This window comes from Hylaeus volcanicus, chromosome 3 (genome assembly GCF_026283585.1).
Source record: "Hylaeus volcanicus isolate JK05 chromosome 3, UHH_iyHylVolc1.0_haploid, whole genome shotgun sequence".
In the NCBI taxonomy this organism is placed as follows: Eukaryota; Metazoa; Arthropoda; class Insecta; order Hymenoptera; family Colletidae; genus Hylaeus; species Hylaeus volcanicus.
The window spans coordinates 27,857,520-27,877,404 of record NC_071978.1 but is presented as its reverse complement, the minus strand read 5'-3'; the positions used below and the strand labels follow the sequence as shown (position 1 = coordinate 27,877,404).

The window sequence follows — 19,885 nt, the reverse complement described above, 5'->3', positions numbered from 1 at the left end:
ATTTGTTGTTTCTTTTCCCGTTTACTTACGAAATTTGTAAATATGCTGACATCGAAGGCTGGATCTGTCGAGGAACGAGTAAAGTAAATCGACCAGGTGTAACTCGGGCCAGTTTCGGCTGAATTTCAGACCGAGGAGCGATTCAATTTGAGTTACATCGCGCCAAAACGAACAGATCCGATGGATTTACCGTTTTATAATTTCGCGTTCCTCTTGATAGTGACGCTAGGTACCGACGGCATCGAGGTGTTCGGCAAACAGAAACGCTTTCCTCCAAACATAGCGGGAAAGCTGGACGAGTACTGGAATGCGTACAAGGTACAAGCTGCGAACAGAGACATTCCTACGATGTTAAGTATTATCCTAAAAGTTTCTTTCGTTTTATAAATAAGTAATACATACACAACATTTTATGTTTCATGTTGCATTACTGAATTGTGTACGATTCATTTTGCTAAGAAGTTAGATTGTCTATTTCCGTAAACACTGCCACGTAAAATGATTGAGCGCATCTCGCGAAAGAAACTTTTCGGACAACCTAACATAATTCGATCTAACATTTTTTCTCTGTAACCGTCGCGATGGTTTCGTTATAGAGTCGCTACAACAAAACCTACTCTGACAATGAGGAGACTGCCAGGAGGTTGGCCTGGGAGGAGAATCTGGTAACGATTTATAAACACAACATGATGGCAGCAGCCGGTCATCACGACTTCACGCTACGCGACAATCACATGGCGGATCTCGGGACCAGACAATACATGCGGGACATGGTTCGTAGTCGAGAAGACGTATCTCGAATGCTATTCAGCTCGTTTACGCAGAGCGTTTGATACGCGTGCCAAGTTCTTGATTCGTAACGAAATTGGGGTGTAAACGGTGACGTATGAAACTGATATGATACGTCCGAGGAAGGCGTATCGAGTCGAAATATTTCCAACATTACTCGTGTACTTTATAAACGGATGAATTCAAGTTAGAAATAAAAATAACATTTGCCAAAGTGTAAAAACAAAAGCCTCGTTTTTTGTTTTGCGATGCTGATAACGTAAGGACTGTCACGAGTACGAGTAACACGGAGAAGAACCGTTCTCGAAGGGTAAATATTCATCTCCTCGAATCGCTTCGATTTGTCGCTACGAATAGAGACAGAGGTTGACCCAGAGTTGAACGAGTTATCGGAGCCCATCCGGCGGACAGCAATCGTCCGAAAAATTAAAAGAAAATCGTTCGCTCTGGACATATCGATCATTTTGTCCGCAGGTAAAATTGATTCCGAGTCGCAAACGACGCGTGTCGCAAGGGCCGATGGTCGGGGCGGTTTTGCACGACCCTCGACACATTCCACGCCAACTGGATTGGCGCGAGAAAGGATTCAAAACTCCTGCGCAAAATCAGAGGGACTGCGGTAGCTGTTACGCCTACTCGATAGCTGGTAGTATCCAAGGCCAGATCTTCAAAGAAACCGGCATGCTGATCCCTCTGAGCGAGCAGCAGCTGATCGACTGCAGTGCGTCCACCGGAAACATGGGATGCTCCGGAGGATCCCTGAGAAACACGCTGAGGTATCTCGAGAAGGCGAAGGGGTTGATGGCGCAAGAACATTATCCCTACAGAGGAAAAGTATGTTTGCTTCGACTTTGTTTTAATCTACAATTTGGTTAACCTGTTGTTAACCCTTTCTGTCTACGTGAGACAATGGAGAAAGCTTGTCTTTCCATTCTCTATCCTGGTTTTGAGGGTTCGTTAGAATAAGAACCCTTAACTGGTACCAATAATCCGTTATTAGGCGCCCGTTTGTCGTTTTACAAACCCGTCACCTTCGAGCGGGGTCAGATGTGACCCTCAAGCACTGACCTTTGGATAATTTCTTGGAGCTCATTGTCTACGTGAGATTCGTTCGAATCAGAGTACGCGTTTGTTATTGCCGAGACCTTAGGAAAACCACGTACTCGAAAACATATTTACCAACATACCGCGTTCTCTTTAAGAGCACGATGTTTTATTTCGATAAACGAGGAAAGGAACAAATATTTTCGATCCTTTATAAATTCTCTTTGGACTTCCTACTGCTCGAACGTGGTTCGTTATCGCGGTACGCTAATACTCCGCGATAAAACGTTTCTTTCTATCGAGCAGATTAAATCTGGACAGAGAGGGTTAAGGAACGCGAGGCACGTTCGCGCGATGCAAGCTACTCGCGTCGAGATTTCCGTCCTCCCGTTTCGTAACGTTTATCTCTGCGTGCTGATTCGGGTGTACGAACGTATCCAGGACTGATGTAACGAAACGGTTTTCGTCCAAATTGTGTATGTACATCGTGGATTCGCTGGAGTCAACAAACGTTACGCAAAGCAATCGATGTCGAAAATGAGCGTAGCGACACCGTGCCCCTCCCTCCTCTCGAATTACTTTCGTGTTACGTCATCCGTGGCCACGCTTCGGGCTTCAGTCGTATCGGGAAACACGGGAAAAACGATTAAACCGTGGCGTTTGCTTTGAGAGCAGCAAGGCCGGTGCCATTTCCAGGAACACATGAGCGTCGTCAACATCACATCGTGGGCGGTGTTACCAGCGCGCGACGAGCGAGCTTTGGAGGCAGCTGTGGCGACCATAGGTCCAATAGCGGCCTCGATAAACGCCAGTCCGAAAACTTTTCAGCTCTATCAGTAAGTATATCTCGTAACCCCCCCCCCCCCCTCTTCCTGCCCATTCGAAACAAATTAGTTTAAACGCCTGGCTCTTTCCCGGATATACAGCTGCCGGTTTGTTGACACGCCTCGCTCTCCGCTTCGATTCCTCGCCATCGCGGACGCTTCGCTTCTTCCTCTTTTATTCCTCGCGTCCCTTATTTTCGTGGTCCCGCTCCTGCCTCCCCTTCGCCGCGTCTCTTTTCGATTCAAAACAAGAATATTTATAACGAAATGCGAAAGTAGGAAAAACCTCTCGAACCGTATTTTACGATTTATCGTGCATACATATCGAATCCTCTGTATTGTTATCCTATCTCCGTACTCGTACACGTACCGCGTGCACTTTGTGTTTTAGATAAACGGTTTTAGGGAATCCAGAGCATGTGGCGGACTCGCTTTCTATCTCCATCTCCCTGCCAGGCTGACCTTTGTGTTGCATTTCTCGGTGGAAGTGGGAATCGGTTTTCTTTGTACGAGTCGACGCAAGACGAGCACTTTTACGCGACTCGGGTCCGTAACGCGTCGTTAGGGATCCAACGACTTCGTCGCGTCGTTGGTTCCGTCTGTTCCGAAACAAAACTAACGAGGAATCAGGAAGGAATTTTCGACACGCAATCGGCTCGTGGTCGACAAATGTTTACGCGAAAAATGAGAATACGAAAACTTGTATCGTTCCCCTCCGACGGATACTCGAATAGATTGGTCCAGTTGCGCGATAACCTTTGGTGCATCGTTCAAGCGATGACCCTGAAGCAACAATGGACCAAAGTCATTGGATTCGCGATTCGCGATCGAAAAGGGCGCGGAAGTAAACATTCGTGGCCTGGTAATAGACGTCCAAAAATTTATTTTTTTTACTCGAATAAATGCAACGACAAATGCCTCTGTCACTGTTTCCGCGCTACCCTGTGCCATCTATGTACGGCGCGGTTGCGCGCGAGTCTATGCGGTATTTTTCTTTTTTTTTTTTTTTTTTATATTTAATAGCCCGTCTAGGAAAAGGAAGGTTTATTTTATTTTACCGTTTTGAATAATTCAAAGGAGAGCCACGAGAATACGTTTGAAAATGTTTGCTTTGAAAGGCACGTTCCTCCTTTTATTTGATTCTTTATTGTTTCAGGCGCAACGCTTGGTTTTCACTTGTTTATCTGGCATCCGTATATTGTTCGAGTTAACTCGGGCGCAGCAGTCGTTAACTGGTCACGCTGTTTGCTTGCCTCTAATTTTCGTTTTGTCTTCCTTTACTTACTTTTGTCTCGTTATCGTTACTTTTGTTTTCGTCAATTATCGTTAGTTATTTACGTAGACTGTTTCGTCAGTCCTATGGTATCTTTCACTTTGCGGGAGGCTTTAATGCTTTGTATTCGACATGTTTTTTTTTTAATCCTTGATTTGCACTCGATCCGCAGCACGGGAGTCTACAACGACGAGGTCTGCAGCTCCGACATGGTGAATCATGCTATGCTGATCGTTGGATACACGCCGACCGAGTGGATCTTGAAGAATTGGTGGGGCGAGGAATGGGGTGAGAACGGGTACATGCGCCTCGCTAAGAACAAGAACCGATGCGGCATAGCTAATTACGCAGCGTACGCAAAAGTATAATCGTGTATCGCTCGACGGAGTAGACATTCGATATTATTGTTTTGCTGGTCCTGCTGTGGCGCTATCGTTACCAATAAACATCGTTGAACTCGACGATTTCTGATCGCGAGCGTTAATAATATTCCGTAGTTTTATCTGTACCGTAGATAGATTAATTAGTTTCTTTTGTTACATTTTATTATTCGTTCAACTCTATTTTTTCCCTGTTTTCGCTCGCGTTTTATCTTTACCTCTACGTTTTATTTCCAGACGTTGTATTTCGTAATTTATATGATTTCACTCTCTGCCTCCGGTAGTGAAATAAAATCTCCGAACTCACGTTGTTCCACGCATGATGTACCATTGCTTACAGCTTCCACTACTCACACATCACCGACGCGTTCTCGTATCAATTGCCTAATCAAAACTGTAATCATAGAACTGCTCGAGAGGAAGGTCGTGGGATCAGTTTTAGGCGAGCAGTTAAGATCACGAACAAATAAGAAATCGTGGCATTGGATAGCGCCATGTTTGATACACCGCAGGTCGAGGACGCTCGATGAACGATTCCCTCGAGATTTTGGAAACGGAATGTCCAACGGAATATCCGTTCAATTTCAAGATCCCTGACCGCGAGAGGTGATCGATTTGTCGCGAAATGACTATCGCGTCGATAGATTTAGTTTCAGATAGGTTTCGAGCCGGTTTCTGTTACAAGTGTACGAGTGGAACATTGCTTGTTAGGGGCCGCGCGTGGAAGAGGAAACTGTTGTGCTGGTAGCGGTCAAACACGCTCGCGTCGTTCTCCAAGCAATGCTTCGGCCTTGAATCCAACGACCAAGTTAGACATCTCTCGAGCGATAAATTCTATCGTGGAACCGCACTCGAAATAAACTTTCAGAGAGGTAAACATTTATCGAGAGGCATACACGCGACCGCGAGCTCGAACGTTGATCGGTGCGAACAACAATAAACGTCGAAAGAGACTCCAAAGAGTATCGATGCGTTCGCGTGCAGCGGAGTTGGACAACGATGCGGCAACTTTGGGATTACTATCGTAAACATTCCTAATTGTCGGTGTAATCAGTGGCAATTTGTAATCTGCAATTATGTACCAGACCAATTTGTAATCTTCAAGATTTGCTCGACGATTTCGTAATCCTTAACCCCTTCGCACTTGGTCGCACATTGTAGCGTACATCAACATTAACATTGTTTTCCGTTGCGAAATAATTAGTTTCTTGAAATAGCGAAGCTCGCGTGCCTCGATGTCTATCTAAACATGTACAAGGACAGAATTTGTTTTTTCTACAACCCTGGAAAATTTAAATGCTGTTCATCGATGCCGTAAGAAACCGTAAATCGTGTTTATTTAATCGTACTCATTCGAATACTTGTAATGTATTTATGTATAATTGTAATTGTACGCGCACGTCACGGTCATCTACAGTCAGTGTAATAAGTATTCGTACAGGAACCGCTTATTTTAAATTGGTTGCTGTACGAATAGTTCTCGCACTGACTGTATATTTCCGTTCAAGAGAAAAAGCGCAGATTGCAAGAGGTTTATCTTGATTCCCGACTGGTCACGCCGATTACTCCGAAATAATTAATCATAATTACCGATAGAACGAAAGTCGCGATCGTGGATTATGGCGCGCATCCGCCAGAGTTTCCAGCGAGAGAGGGAGTGGCGATGGAAATGCGAAACGAACGCTAATACATCGAAAGATTTGGAATTTTCCTGCGCAACCGGGTGGTTGAGAACGTAGGTGAAAAAGACGGCGAGGAGAGGCATGTTCGCGGCGCGTGTTTCCACCGACCGCGACGATATCAGCGCGATTCGTCTCTGTCCAATCCGCGGCATCCCCCCGCTCATGGAGCAAAGTTCGGACTGTACCAAGAAACGGCGAGCAAGTAAACTATCCCGAACGAAGAATCTTCAGTCTTCGCGGGTGAGTTGCTTAGAACGTATGCGGAAAACGGTCGATCGAAAGGACGGTGATCCGGTATCGAACGCGTCGAAATTGTAAACACTGTCTGCTGGACGAGGGAAAGAGAACATTTCGAATGCCAAACAAAGGATAGACAACCGACGAATTCGTTGTCTGCTCGATGAAAGTTATCAATGAAAATTACACGATCGAAATAACGCTTTAAGAGTTTAAAGTTGTTCTCTATAGTTTCGATTAAAACCCTGACTATTTTTGAGAGTAGCCAACGTTCCCTCGAGGATCGTCAGGACACGTGTCAAAATGTGGATGAACAAGACGAGCTCATCGATCGTGGAAAGTAATTCGCGATAGAGAAAGGTCAGCGACGAAGCGACGAAAGTAATCGATGCATCGCTCGATGGGTGTTCCGCGTTCTTTTGGTTTCCACGGCGGCGACCGCAAGTAAGCGTCAGTGAGACCAGAGGGAAAATCCAACAGGGCGCCGGACAGCGCAGGACCCGTTGGATGAACGAAGCCGATCGGAACGATGCGTCTCGTAGATCAGCTGCTGTTTATGACCCTTCTCTCGATGGGTAACAGGATCGAGGCTGGGTGGCCCAAGGTCGGGAACCCGTTGTCTTCCGCTTGGTGGAGTTTTTACTCGCGATCCACGGACTCCGCGTCCACGTCCTCCATTTCGTCGCTCGAGGCGGAGGACTGCACCGAGTGCGCCCACAACAAAGTCGGTTTCGCCGCCAACGATCCGATTTTGAACGAGCTGAGGGTCGAGTACGTCAAGCAACAGATTCTCAAGAAACTGCGACTGTCCAGGCCTCCGGCGATATCAATGCCACTCTCGACCTTGCCGAAACCACTGATAAACGGTCGTGTGCTGGAACTCCGACCCGGGGCGCCCCTCGAACCGGAAAAATCGGCCGACAGCTTTTACGGAAAGACCGATCAGATCGTCGTTTTTCCGAACGAAGGTTAGTCTCTAAATCGTTGAAAAGTAATGGAAATCGTTCGCCGTTCTCTTGGCGCATGCATACCTGTAGAAAACGTTAGTTAACACTTTTGCTGGGAGCTGCAATTATGATACTTTTTTTTTTAATGAAAAATATCTTACAAATGTTCTAATATGATTATTTTGAAAAACATATGTTTGTGGTAACTTATTTTATGTATAATATGATTGCCGAACAAAAAAAATGAACGCACATGCGCGTCATTCGCAGCGAAAGCGTTAAAAAACAGTAGAATCGTTGAGGGAGCTCTAACAAGAGGAAGGCACGAATGTTGCAGTAGTCGTTGAAATTGCATCATCTTAAAAGTATGCTCGATTTAATTCTCACGCGAGTGGTATCACTCGATTAAACAATTTTTATAAATACTATCGAATAGGGACCAGGAAAAATCGTTCTTTGCCATTATTCTCGCTACATACCACGTGCCGCTCTTCCAACCTAACTGTAAACAACTGAATGCGAACTAAAAAAATCGACTAAAGAAAAGCCTTAAAATCGATTCTTCCAATACTGATCCAAGTGTACGTAACCAAGTGTAACCCTTGTATAGCGGGATGAGCATTCGCGATTCCGCGGTGAAAAGAGCGCTATCGAGCAGAGGAAAACCTACTCGTACGGTTTATTCATGCCGCTCGGGACTGACTTAAAGTAGATCGCTATATTTGTGTCAGCGACTATGCGCAATTCCGAGTTTTCACGTTCGACGCCTCTCGGCGTATGTGTTCCGCTCTGGGTGCAAATGCAGCCGGGCGAAAAATGATTCGCGAGCACTCCTCTGCTCCCTTTTTTTTTTTCCACCCCACTCGTCTCTCTCCCGCGATACGGTGTTGTTCTTTTCCGGGCGACGAACGGCGTCATAAAATGAACGAGTAGGAGTGTCACGTAATTGCAGGTACACGTCGTTTCCTTCGAAACAAACGAGAACAGAGCCGGTCCAGGACGGTTCTGACATAGTACACGTCGTCGAGCGTAGCTCCTCGTTTCGCCAGGTCTACATCCGCCTACAAAATTACAGGACACCCCCCAAGAGTTGTGGCGGTTCCGAAAGCTGTCGCGGTGTAACGCGGACGATGATCAACTGCTCGGATTCTTTTCTACGAATTCACTCGATCGTCAGCTAAAGCTGTCAATCGCGCGAAAAGCGTGCGACGAGTTCAAAGTAAACGCGGAGCCCTATCATTTTGTCACGGGGTGTACTCGCCACCTCGTAGCTCGCTTTTTGGTCTTTGTCGCTCCACGTTGTTTCGGCCAACCGAATATACCGAATCTTTGCCGCACAGCGTAAATTTATTATATTTTATTACGTACTTTACTATACGCGTTCTAATAGAATTTTAATAACGGTCAGTTTGCTCGAGATAGAAATTAAAGCAAGTCCTATCGTATCTTCTTCGAATAGAACACGTTTGCGCAACACGGAAATAAACACTTTCGACCATTAACTAGGTCATTGTCGGATACGTAAAAGTTCACGATAAGACTACTACAGGCCTAGATAAAAAAAAAAGAGAGTCGGGGTATATGAATGAAACAGTCGGTCGATTCAACATTGAAGATGCGAAAAGAACGATTACGCACACCACCCTCGAATGGTGCGATCTTTAGACAATTATGTCGCCAGGTTGTAAAGTCGCGAGGAAAACCGTGGACGCGGTTTTGTTGCATCAAAATGTGGAGCGGTCTGGAACAGGAAATCGAAAGAGCGGAAGATCGATAAGAGCCACGAGACACGCGCGAAATGTTTTCTTCCGGGAGCGGACAAATTAAAAACAACTTCAATCGAGAAGATTCTTGTTATCGGGCGACACGTTCGCGAGAGCGAAATTCGTTTTCAGATTGTAAAACGTACGCGGTGAAACGTTCCAGGTGTTGCCGATTCGAAGAAGTGTCAGCAGAGCACGAACCATTTGACGGGGTTCAATCCCGCCGCCTGTTTCACGTTTTACCTGCCAAATGAAATGCAATTCGTCGACGTGACCTCGGCGCAGCTTTGGTTTTACAAGGAATACGACGAGAACGACGACCTGAATCAAACCTTCGTGCTATCCGAACTCGATCACTGGGACCTGGGGGGCAACTTCGAGAAGAACACCGTGGTGGCAATCTTCGAAACCGATATCGGAGGTAGGTGCGAATCGAAAACATTTCGATCTCTGGGAATTCGGGGACGGTATCGCGTGGGAAACTCATCTCTCTGCTGTCCACCTTCCCTTATCGTCCTACGTTATCCACGCGACACACCGATTGTTCTCCCTGTTCTGCAAGTCCGATACGATCTAACGCTACAGACGGGCAAAATTTTATTCGAGTACCGCTGGATGCGATGGCATTTGTAGACTTTCTTTGATCGTTGCTTTCCGCAATTGTTTCAGAATTTTTCTACATTTTCTTTGTATACGAATTCGTGCCGCGTTTCCATAGGAGGCTTCTAAACGTTTGTTTGTTCCGAGTTAACCGTTCCTTATACAATTTTCAGTTTTATATTTTCGGTGAAAAAATTTCCTAAATTCCGACTCCCCCCCCTTTTTTTTTTTTAAGTGTCAGGGTAGTTACACGCCTCGAGAACCACGTGACCGACATTAACTTTCTTCTCTTCCGTTTTCTCAGCTTCACCTTCGTCTCGACGTTCCTTCCACGCTCCTTCCGCGTTCCTCTACAGCGAAAGTTCGTTCGTATTTAGATCGAATTTCTAGTTTCCCGTTGGGCAAATATTGACGTTCGATGTCTTTAAATTTAAATGTCGACGTCGAGCGCAAAGAAAATTGACCCGTTAAACGAATTTCATCGTAATCGATGAACACTGACGTCTAATTTTAACGTAAAACGGGAGCCTGGCTTGTTTGGATAAAAGATCGACTTTTTTTTAAAACTTTAAGATTTTCAAATAACACCCTTGAAAATTCGCGTCGAAGGCGTAACCTTTTCAAACCATCTTCCTATCTTTCTCCGTAACTCTACGAAGGATAATTCGTTTCCAAAACAAACGTCCCCAGAGAATGACTCGTGTTATCGCTAAAAAAATCCACGTCTTAATGGACGCGGACAAGAATCTACAAAGAATTCTACAAAGTCGACTGCGTTGATAATAGCGACTCCAAGTATACAATGTCTCTCGTCGAGGACTTTACACCGCGGGAATGTGTACGTCGGAAAAAATACACCGTCTACGCGTTACAGATGTATCGCACCGCTGAAAGACCTCGTCGCAAACCGGCCGCCATCGCGTCGAGACGACTCGACGATCGCGAATTATAAAATTTCCTTCCTTCTCACGCTGAAATCCTTAACTTCGACTCGTTCTACGCGACGTTTCGTCTTCGTTAATCAAAGAGCTGGTTGTTTCAGAGGGTTGGGTGAAAGCGGACGTAAGCTTCATGCTGAAAAAGTGGGTGGAAGAGCTTCGACTGAGCCGCGCGATACAGATCGCTTGCAGCACCTGCACGATGAACCGCGAGGCCGCGCCAGTTTCCGTCGAGCAGACACTGAAACCTTTCCTCGTGATACACACGTCGCCTTTGCCGCAGAGAAACAGGCCGAAGAGGAACACGAACTGCTTGCCAGAAATGAAAGAGTGCTGCAGGGACGAGCTCTACATCAACTTCGAGGACATCGGTTGGAGCGACTGGATCCTCCATCCGAGCGGATATCACGCGTACTTTTGCCGCGGATCTTGCTCCTCCGCGGCCTCGATCACCGTCAACAGCTCACCCTACAGTAACGTAATCAGAGTGAGCATCCTTATAGTCTAAGAGCTGGCTACGAAAATCAGAAATGATAACGTGCAGCGAAAATTCGTATCTACGAAGTCGCTGAATTTTTAATCGAAATAAAATCTTTGAGTGCAGCCCTGAAATATTGTGCAGTTACAGTTTTTTAACTGTAGAAATCACGTAAAGCTATCGCCAGAAGTCTAGGTCGTCGCCAAAAGTCGATAAAGTTGTAAAAAAATTGTTTAAATTTCAATGACAAGGTGCTTGTAACGACAATGTCTGGCGAATTCGTTTTCATGTTATTTATATTTTATTTAACATGTTTGACGAAATGTTTTTAGATACAAATTTTCGTTGCACCTTATCGTTCCTGATTTTCGTAGCCAGCTCTCCGTCTATTACCCCGATTCTTCTTTTTCGCGTGTGCACGGTATCCGTGGCAACAACGTGCGACTATGAAATATCGAAAGGGGAACTAAATACGCGTAGCGTGAAATAAATAACCTCTTGTTTTAATACCGTTTCGTCTGTTTTGTTTGTCTAGAGGTTATTCGCCAAGTCTAGTAACACGGTGCCCCGTCGAAACGAGATCGTTCCATGCTGCTCGCCCACGCAGCTATCTCCCATTCAGCTGCTCTACGTCGACTCGAACAACACGATCACGCAAAAAACTCTGCCCAACATGGTGGTCGAAGCCTGCGGTTGCATGTGATTCGCGCGACGAACTCGAGCCGAATTTCGTGCCTGTATCGTACCTGGCTACGAACGTGCTCGTCGCGATTGAGAAAACCGTCAACGCTCTGTTCCACGATGTTCGAACGGTTCAACGCTTTTCGGCGCGTCCATAGACTTACATTTCCCCGTGAATCGAAAAAAACGTTCGAATCGCCATGCAAAACGAAATTTGGAAGTTGCGCAGCAACGATCAGCGAAAGGATTGCGTAACACCGTTCGCACGCGTGGCCGTGCGAGCGTGCGAAACAGTATTTCTTTTTTCTAGCTGTACTTGCCGCATGTATGTACAGTACGGACGAAGCCCTTGAGCTGGCTTTCGGATATTTAATCGATCGTTACGAGAATTTATTTATTGTTAAGCCGCGTTCGTTGCGAACGAATTGTCGAATCGACGAACAGATCAGGATTGAGAGGACGTTCCGTCTATTAGATTGGATCTGTAACGGAGGAGATCGGTGGAACCGATTTTTCACGAGACGTCATCCTTACAGCCAGCGATTCCGGGCGACGGGGATGATCCGCGCGTCTCTTAGACAGGGATTACCATATAGCGGAGAGTTCCAAACGGGGCGGAGCTATCTAAAATGTAAATGGACTGGGTGATCGAAGCCTGGACGATTGAAATGATGGGGACAATGAAACGAGTTCAATTAATCGACGATCCACTCTTTAACGTTCGCTCTACTCCCGTAGAACGATACATCGCGAACAAATGAAAAATATAGCTCGGACGTCTAGATTGTCAAACACACTCGTCCGAAGCCTCGGGGCTGGCGAAACACATCGCCGGGGGCTGGTCTACCGTGAAATTAATGAAGCTTCAGCTTCGCGCACTCTGAGAGCTCCTTACTCGTTCAATTTTTAATTTAATTTAATTTAATTACTTTCGATTCTTCTATATTTGTAACGTATTTCTCCGTTCGATTTTCTAGACAGTTCAAGTGTCTACGTTATTTTATATCAAGAAAAATGGGATAAATATATTTGAATAATAGTAACGTTCGTCTTTCGTTGACCTCTCGAGGGATGAATTTTAAATGGATTATTTATAGCATTATTTATCTTGATTATTGTATATTTTTTAATTCTAACAGGTATTGCGATCGCGAATAACGACGCAAAGCCGAACGTACGGAGTATGTGACAATATCCCTCGAAAGGTTGCAGTGTTTCAAAAAAGGAACGGACCTCTCGAAGTAATTATTACGCGCCATTTCAGGCTGGATCCGCCGCTAACGTCGGCCATACCGGAAAAAATTTGTTAAAAAATCCCCTCGATACGACAACGTCCATTACCGACTGCAATCAACGTTTTTTAATGGAAGCATGTTTCGTAAAATGCGAGCAAACAAATATCCAACGCATATCAAACGCAAAAAGAATCCCGATAGCGACCGAGGACGAACCCGTCACCGCCATTTCGATAATTCCCAATGCGCCTATTAATAACGTCGCGTACACTGAAACGACAAAAATAAATTCGTCATACACGCAATGCGATTACAAATATAGAACGTGAACATTTTGAGTAACCCTTTTCACGCAACCTTGCAACGCGTCAACAAACGCGAAACGGAAACTGCTTTAGCCTAGTAAATTCAAAGTGATATTGCTTTGTACGTGGCAAACTAAAAACTAAAATTCTGACCAGCGTCTACGTACGTGGTAGAGTAAAATTTTAACCAACGAGTTTAATTATATTATTAACAATTTCAGTGGTAAGTCTACTTGTTGCTACACTTGCAAAGAGATTAGAAACTCTGCGGTTTGAACTTTTTCTCGCTTGTCAATTTTTTCTTTCAAACGCTAGCTACTTGTATCCTGTCATGTATGAACTTTTATTTTCATCATCCTTTGCTAGTTTTTTGGAAATAGATGAATATTTCATTACAAGTACATTGATGCTCTTGGATAAATAGATTTGTACCAAAAATTGGTTACAAATTATAGTGTACTAATACATATCCTTGCGTAGATCTAAAAGTTACTTCCTTTTTTTTCTGTTTAATTTCTGTCGATTACAAAAAACAGTATCGCCATCTAGCGGCGAGCATCGAACTAATTTGTCGAATTATATATATGTAGATATATGTATATGTATACCTGAACATAAACGACACACTTGTTAACCTCTCCATATGTGATATATAATTTTCCTTATTATTATCTTGTAATATAAAATTAAATACTAAGTATATGAAATAATAAAATGCTTAGCGCATGTTCAATTATGTCAAATTTATCATTTTTTTTAAATATGGCCCAGTGGCGCCATCGGAGGCGAAACGCCCAAGTTTGTAGAGAAAATAGTTCCTACCGTTCCTGCTAGATGGCGCCACAGATACTTTTTTTTAGTAAATTATTCTTTACTTTTTATGAATGCATAATTAATACGACTCTTGCTTTATAACACTACAATATATTATTATAATTTATCATTTATCATGAATAATTATTTAATGCGGGAATAATTATCGACCCTTCAGTTAATGACGCCATCTAGCAGCAAAAGTGGGAACTATTTTATCCTACGAACTTGAGCGTTTTTCCACCGATGGCGCCACTAACTAGAGGATCGATAATTATTTCTACATTAGATAATTATTCATGAAAAATGATAAATTTGACATATTAAATAATATATTGTAGTGTTATAAAGCAAGGAGTCGTATTAATTACGCATTTATAAAAAGTAAAGAATAATTTACTAGAAAGTATCTGTAGCGCCATCTAACAGAAACAGCGAGAACTATTTTCATTACAAACTTATACTACTAAATGAAATCACACCTGTATATGTATGTGTGCCTTTGTGTGCGATTTCGTAGATCATCGTAGATCGAGTAAATTAAGAAATCGCTTAAAGTCATTATAGACTAATTTGGCATGCATGTATGTAGATAAATACAATGTCTTGAATCGATGTACTGAAAGCCCGTTTCTCGGGTAAAGCGTAATTCCTGTTCTCTTCTATCAAACGCAATCTGATTTGGAGCGATTGCCAGCAGTGCATCTCTACATTTCGCGATGTTGTCAGAAGTCGACGTATTTATTAGCAATTACACTCTTGTCGATCCTGAGATCTATCAGCTATGGGTCGACGGTCATACATGTAAGTTTCGAAATATTGATAATTTCTCGATTATACATTGCTCGTTACGATCTGTATATATTTGGAACTTGCACTAATCTAGCGAGCGATGCTGTCAGCATCTTGCATCAACGAGGAATATGTCATCAAACGAATGCTCCGATCGAATTAATCGCTTCCGATATCCTGGATCATTATCGAACTTATGCTCTTTTGGAGAAGCTACTTCATACCCCTACCAAATTGGCGAGCGAACAGCTCGCGTTTCAGATAGAACCTCAGACTAGTCAGATGCTTATCGAAATGTAAGCAGACTCTTTTGCCATATATGTAAGTGCACAGTTTACATCGATAGCTAAGTAATTGTACTTGTAAAACACGTTTGTTGTTGATTGCAACGAGCAGGTATTATGAATTCGATGATATGGTCATCAGAGAATTATTGGGTAAGAAACTAACGTCAAAAAGTAGGAAAGACATGGATGAAGTAGCAGAAAAAACAGGCATTACTTTAAAGAGTTGTCGTAGACAGTATGACAATGTGAAGAGAGTATTTAAAGCTGTGGAAGATCTGCCAGGCTCGTTGGCTGCCAATATAGAGCAACAGTTTTTGCTTTCCGAAGACCTTGCCAAGTAATGAAAAAAAATCATTAGTATAAGACCTTTATATCAATATAAATGATTCATCATGCTAATATCTACAATCGCTTAGGCGATATGCGGCTGTGGTATTCATAGCGTGTCTTCGTTTCGAGATGAACAAAAGAAAGCTTCAATTTTTAACGTTTCCCGATTTATACCATTGCGCCAACAGTATGATGTCTTCGTGGACTTACCGTTGCGTCGGATTCGAATATTTCGATACTGATTTGGATAGAGAATTTTTAATGGAACTATCAGAATGTAGAATACTTCTGGAAAATGACAAACACCACAAACAGTATGTGAAATGCATACAGAATTGAAATACCTACATACACGCTTTATTTATTAATACTTAAAAACCTTTTTTATAGTTTAGTATGCATCAAACTGAAACCTATGCTTCTGGAACGTTCGTATCAGGAAGTGGACTGCAACTTCCGTTCGTATTCCAGAGCAATACTAGGAATAGGCTGTAATCTTCATCGTTCCAGAGATCTACGATTCTTCTTCCTAGAATTAGTAGAAAGATGCATAGAACCATGGCGTCAAGTTAACTGGACGCACACCGATCTCAGAAACTTTTTGTCAATTTACACTCAATGCGCGCTAGACATGGATGTCCTTAGGTACAGGACAAGCTATTAGCAAAATAAACTATTTCAAGTTAATCGTATTTAAGTGAAACATTTTTGTTTCCAGGGAAGGGGAATTAAGAGATGCTTTCGAACGCTATATGACCGTCGTAACGTGCTGTTTATTGCGGATGTATCACACATGACTATTGGTGAAAGAAGACGAAGGTGTGCAAAAAATAAATGCGATTAGTAATGATGGAAATTAAATTTTATGAAAAGAAATAAAATTCGACAAATAGTACGTATACCATAATTTATTAAGTTTCAGTAATAAATATTTCATAAACAAATGCAGCATATATGCCGATGATTTACAATTTTACAATTTTATCAACGTATTGGTGCCATTTACCAGATTGTCCTTAGGGAAAATTTTTAAACAGAAAGAATAATTTTTAAATGGTTCTTACGTACATATGTGACAATAGGTCAACACTATTTCAATCGTATTCAAAAATTAATATTTCGTTTCTACAAGAACAACATAAAACTGTTTATAATTTTAAATGAACACATTACGATGTCCAACAAATTTAAATATTCGACCCACAGGTTATGCTCATATATATACAGATGAAATATACGTTTGTATGTCTATAAATCACGGTATGTTCGAATTTTCATGAATCGACACGCCAAAACGATTCTCTAATCATTTTATTACCGTTAAACTTTGTACTTACTCTCCGCTACTTTTTCTCTATCTAACAAGGAAATACGGGACGCCATATTGAGAGGGGATAAAGGGGTTTGTTAGAAATTTTGAGGGACAGTCAAAGGAGAAATTTAAATTTTCCTAGAGACTTATATAAATAGTTACTCTACGCCGAGAACTTTGTTGACTGCGAATACTACATCGCTCTTTTGTGGTAAAGCTAATGCTTCTAGAGATTTCGTATAAGGCATAGGGGTATCAACTCCGGTGCAACGAATTATCGGGGCGTCGAGATGAAAGAATGCTTCACCTGAAATCAAAGCAAATTTTCGTTAGGAATCGAATCTAGTTAATAATCATTGTCAACGACTGAATTGGAAGGACGTACTTTCAGTAATTCTAGCACAAATTTCTGATCCAATACCGCAATGCGGCCAACCCTGCTCCACAGTTATAATGTGATGCGTTTTTACTATCGACTGTAGAATGGTGTCCATATCTAATGGTCTCAAAGACCTAAGATTTATTACTTCTGCTTCTATTCCTTTCCCAGCGAGTTCGTCTGCTGCTTCGAGAGCTTGTTCGACGGCCTTGGAATGTGCCACTAGCGTAATGTGTTTGCCGACTCGTTCGACTTTTGCTTTACCGATAGGTAGAACGAAATCTTTCGACAAGGCTTCGTCCGACATTGGGTATTGAATACCATATAAAATTTCATTTTCTAATACAACGACAGGATCTGGATCCCGTATAGCAGCTTTCAACAAGCCTTTCGCGTCTTCGCTATTATAGGGCGACACTACTTTTAAACCAGGACAGTGGCTGTACCATGCACCAAAGCACTGAGAATGTTGAGCGGCTACACCTGCTGCTGCTCCATTTGGTCCACGGAAGACAATTGGTACATTTACTTTTCCGGCAGACATGTAGAACGTTTTGGCTGCAGAATTTATGATCTGATCGATTGCTTGCATAGAAAAATTGAATGTCATAAACTCGCAAATTGGACGTAAGCCAGCCTAAAACATTTGGTCATATGAGAAACAGTAAAGAATAACATTGAAGGTACATAATAGTTTGCTTGTTAGTATTTACCATGGCAGCACCAACAGCAATACCAGTGAATCCTATTTCAGTGATGGGAGTATCTATTACACGTTTGTCTCCATATTTTTTCCAGAGGCCCTTAGAAACTTTATAAGCACCATCATACATGGCTACTTCTTCCCCAAGCAGAAATACCTTTTCATCCCTTTCCATTTCTTCGTCCAAGGCTGCATTCAGAGCATCTCGTACGGTGACCTATGGGAAATGAACATGATACAACAAAGGAAACATGTCAATGTTTGACATATTTTACATTTTCTCGCGACAACAAATGAGCGCGATAAAATCTGCAATACCAGGTTTAAATTTTGTAAAATTATCACGAAGTTATTAGAATCGAGGACGAGTGACCTTTGTTGCCCTTCAACGTATAACAACCGATCGAAGATTAATTTATCGAATGAATAAAAGAAATAACGAATTATCGAACAAAAACGATCAAAACAATGGAAAATGGAGAATCATTCTTGACGAAAAGGTTATCGTTGTACAAAGGAAACTGTGCATACGAAACGTATTGTGTCACAGCGAGAAGGTTATGTTCGAAATACGAATATAAGAAAAAGAAAATTGACGTTATTACCTGCTGCGCGGCAGTCCATTTTGACGTTGAGAACGAACGTCTTGCAGTTATCCTCAAGGCAGACTAAAAACAACGACGAACAATCAGAAACGTGGTTCATTTATCTTGTAAAGTATGAATGTCATATGTCTCTTTCAGGTAGAGTTATGCTTTACTCGAGTCGTGATATTTACCGAAAACATCATAGGCCGTCGATTTTGGAGACAATCCTCGAATCTGTCGTTTCAGTCGATCGAATATTTCTAACGCGTTACTCGCGTGTATTATCAGGGCCTCTGGCTCGAGATTCGATCACCGTTCGCCACTGATCAAAACGCGGAACGATACTAGAGAAAAGCTCAAGGTCGGTAGGCGAACTCTTATGAAACACGTTTGCTTCGAACTATACGTACGAGTACTGTACTTCGACTAAAAGAAGAAGAAGAAGATTTCAAAACACTTTGTATAATCTGTTGCATGTTTCAACGATACTACTTCGTTCCGTATGATTTCAAGAATTAGAGGAATTACGGACCTACCGTACCGATAGTAAACTAGAAGCGCCACTTTTCTTCTAACCAATGATAAGTACCTAGAGAGAATAAACTTTATTTAGCTGATACAAACGTGTCAACGTTCAAGATTATTCTGGGATGTATAAAACATGAAGCAGGATTATTTCTTCGTCATATGTAATTCATAACTTTTATAGTGGACAGCCACATACAGATACACTTACGCAATACCTGCCGCGATGGTTGCCACGTTGGATGATTTAAATTTGATTAGGCTCGATATCTTGGCTTTACGATTATTGGACGAACGCGCATAAATACGAAACTTGTAAAGTGAAACTTAATAAAGGCATGTAACGAAAAAGCTTCCTTTCTGTCAGAATCAACACATTTAAAGTTCCTGAAAAAAAAACTTGATCCTCGTTCATAGATCCTTCAATTCTTTCATCTAATTACCTACTTACCACTTGACCGACAGGTAGCGAAGGGTCATATAATAGAATTCAAGAATATTTTTTATTCCGACATTAGTATTATTCAATATTGATTTTATCTATTGGAATCATTTCTTGATTAATATTCGTATTACGTAATTCGTATAACGATAAGAACATAAAATGTTATCTCGAAAATAGGTAACCAAGTATTGGTTATCTCAGTAAAAAGCTTATTAATAGGCTACAGGTCAGTAAAGCGTTAAGAACCCTTTTTTAAATAAATGAAACTATCGAAATCATGATCGGGCGAGTGAAAGAAAGCGCGAAACTTGATGTAGATCTATCGATCTATCGTTCAGCGGATAGACGTTGTGAACAGGCGATACGATTATGAAGACTTACTTTAAAAATCCTTAGAGCAAAGAGACGAATTACCAACATTAGCACATTGTTTATTTACAAAAAGTATTCGCTCTTGGTACAATGACAATGCAATGTGAAAATGCGTGTTGAATGCGTGCGTGAGGATTGCCGTTATGGGAAATGCATACGTAGCT

At 42.3% G+C, this 19,885-nt stretch overlaps 4 protein-coding genes across 4 annotated transcripts; 3 read left to right on the top strand and 1 right to left on the bottom strand.

Annotated features, from left to right (window-relative positions):
* The first annotated feature begins 122 nt into the window (after positions 1 to 122).
* On the top strand, positions 123 to 4,629 carry LOC128873690 (procathepsin L). The gene is made up of 5 exons (XM_054117426.1): positions 123 to 318; positions 597 to 773; positions 1,264 to 1,623; positions 2,509 to 2,669; positions 4,103 to 4,629. The coding sequence occupies exons 1-5, from the start codon at positions 181 to 183 to the stop codon at positions 4,296 to 4,298; spliced, it is 1,032 nt and encodes a 343-aa protein (XP_053973401.1). The 5' UTR covers positions 123 to 180; the 3' UTR covers positions 4,299 to 4,629.
* Positions 4,630 to 6,224: 1,595 nt separating this feature from the next.
* LOC128873689 (growth/differentiation factor 8) lies at positions 6,225 to 13,816 on the top strand. Its single transcript, XM_054117425.1, has 4 exons — positions 6,225 to 7,197; positions 9,103 to 9,360; positions 10,582 to 10,964; positions 11,491 to 13,816. The coding sequence occupies exons 1-4, from the start codon at positions 6,759 to 6,761 to the stop codon at positions 11,656 to 11,658; spliced, it is 1,248 nt and encodes a 415-aa protein (XP_053973400.1). The 5' UTR covers positions 6,225 to 6,758; the 3' UTR covers positions 11,659 to 13,816.
* Positions 13,817 to 14,480: 664 nt separating this feature from the next.
* Positions 14,481 to 16,297, top strand: LOC128874096 (acidic fibroblast growth factor intracellular-binding protein). The gene is made up of 6 exons (XM_054118423.1): positions 14,481 to 14,793; positions 14,876 to 15,077; positions 15,178 to 15,405; positions 15,485 to 15,712; positions 15,789 to 16,043; positions 16,117 to 16,297. The coding sequence occupies exons 1-6, from the start codon at positions 14,709 to 14,711 to the stop codon at positions 16,193 to 16,195; spliced, it is 1,077 nt and encodes a 358-aa protein (XP_053974398.1). The 5' UTR covers positions 14,481 to 14,708; the 3' UTR covers positions 16,196 to 16,297.
* LOC128874097 (pyruvate dehydrogenase E1 component subunit beta, mitochondrial) lies at positions 16,289 to 19,048 on the bottom strand. The gene is made up of 6 exons (XM_054118424.1): positions 18,912 to 19,048; positions 18,571 to 18,805; positions 18,398 to 18,460; positions 17,803 to 18,009; positions 17,096 to 17,726; positions 16,289 to 17,017 (listed from the first exon to the last, which is right to left on the bottom strand). The coding sequence occupies exons 2-6, from the start codon at positions 18,580 to 18,582 to the stop codon at positions 16,869 to 16,871; spliced, it is 1,062 nt and encodes a 353-aa protein (XP_053974399.1). The 5' UTR covers positions 18,583 to 18,805; positions 18,912 to 19,048; the 3' UTR covers positions 16,289 to 16,868.
* Between the last annotated feature and the right edge of the window lie 837 nt (positions 19,049 to 19,885).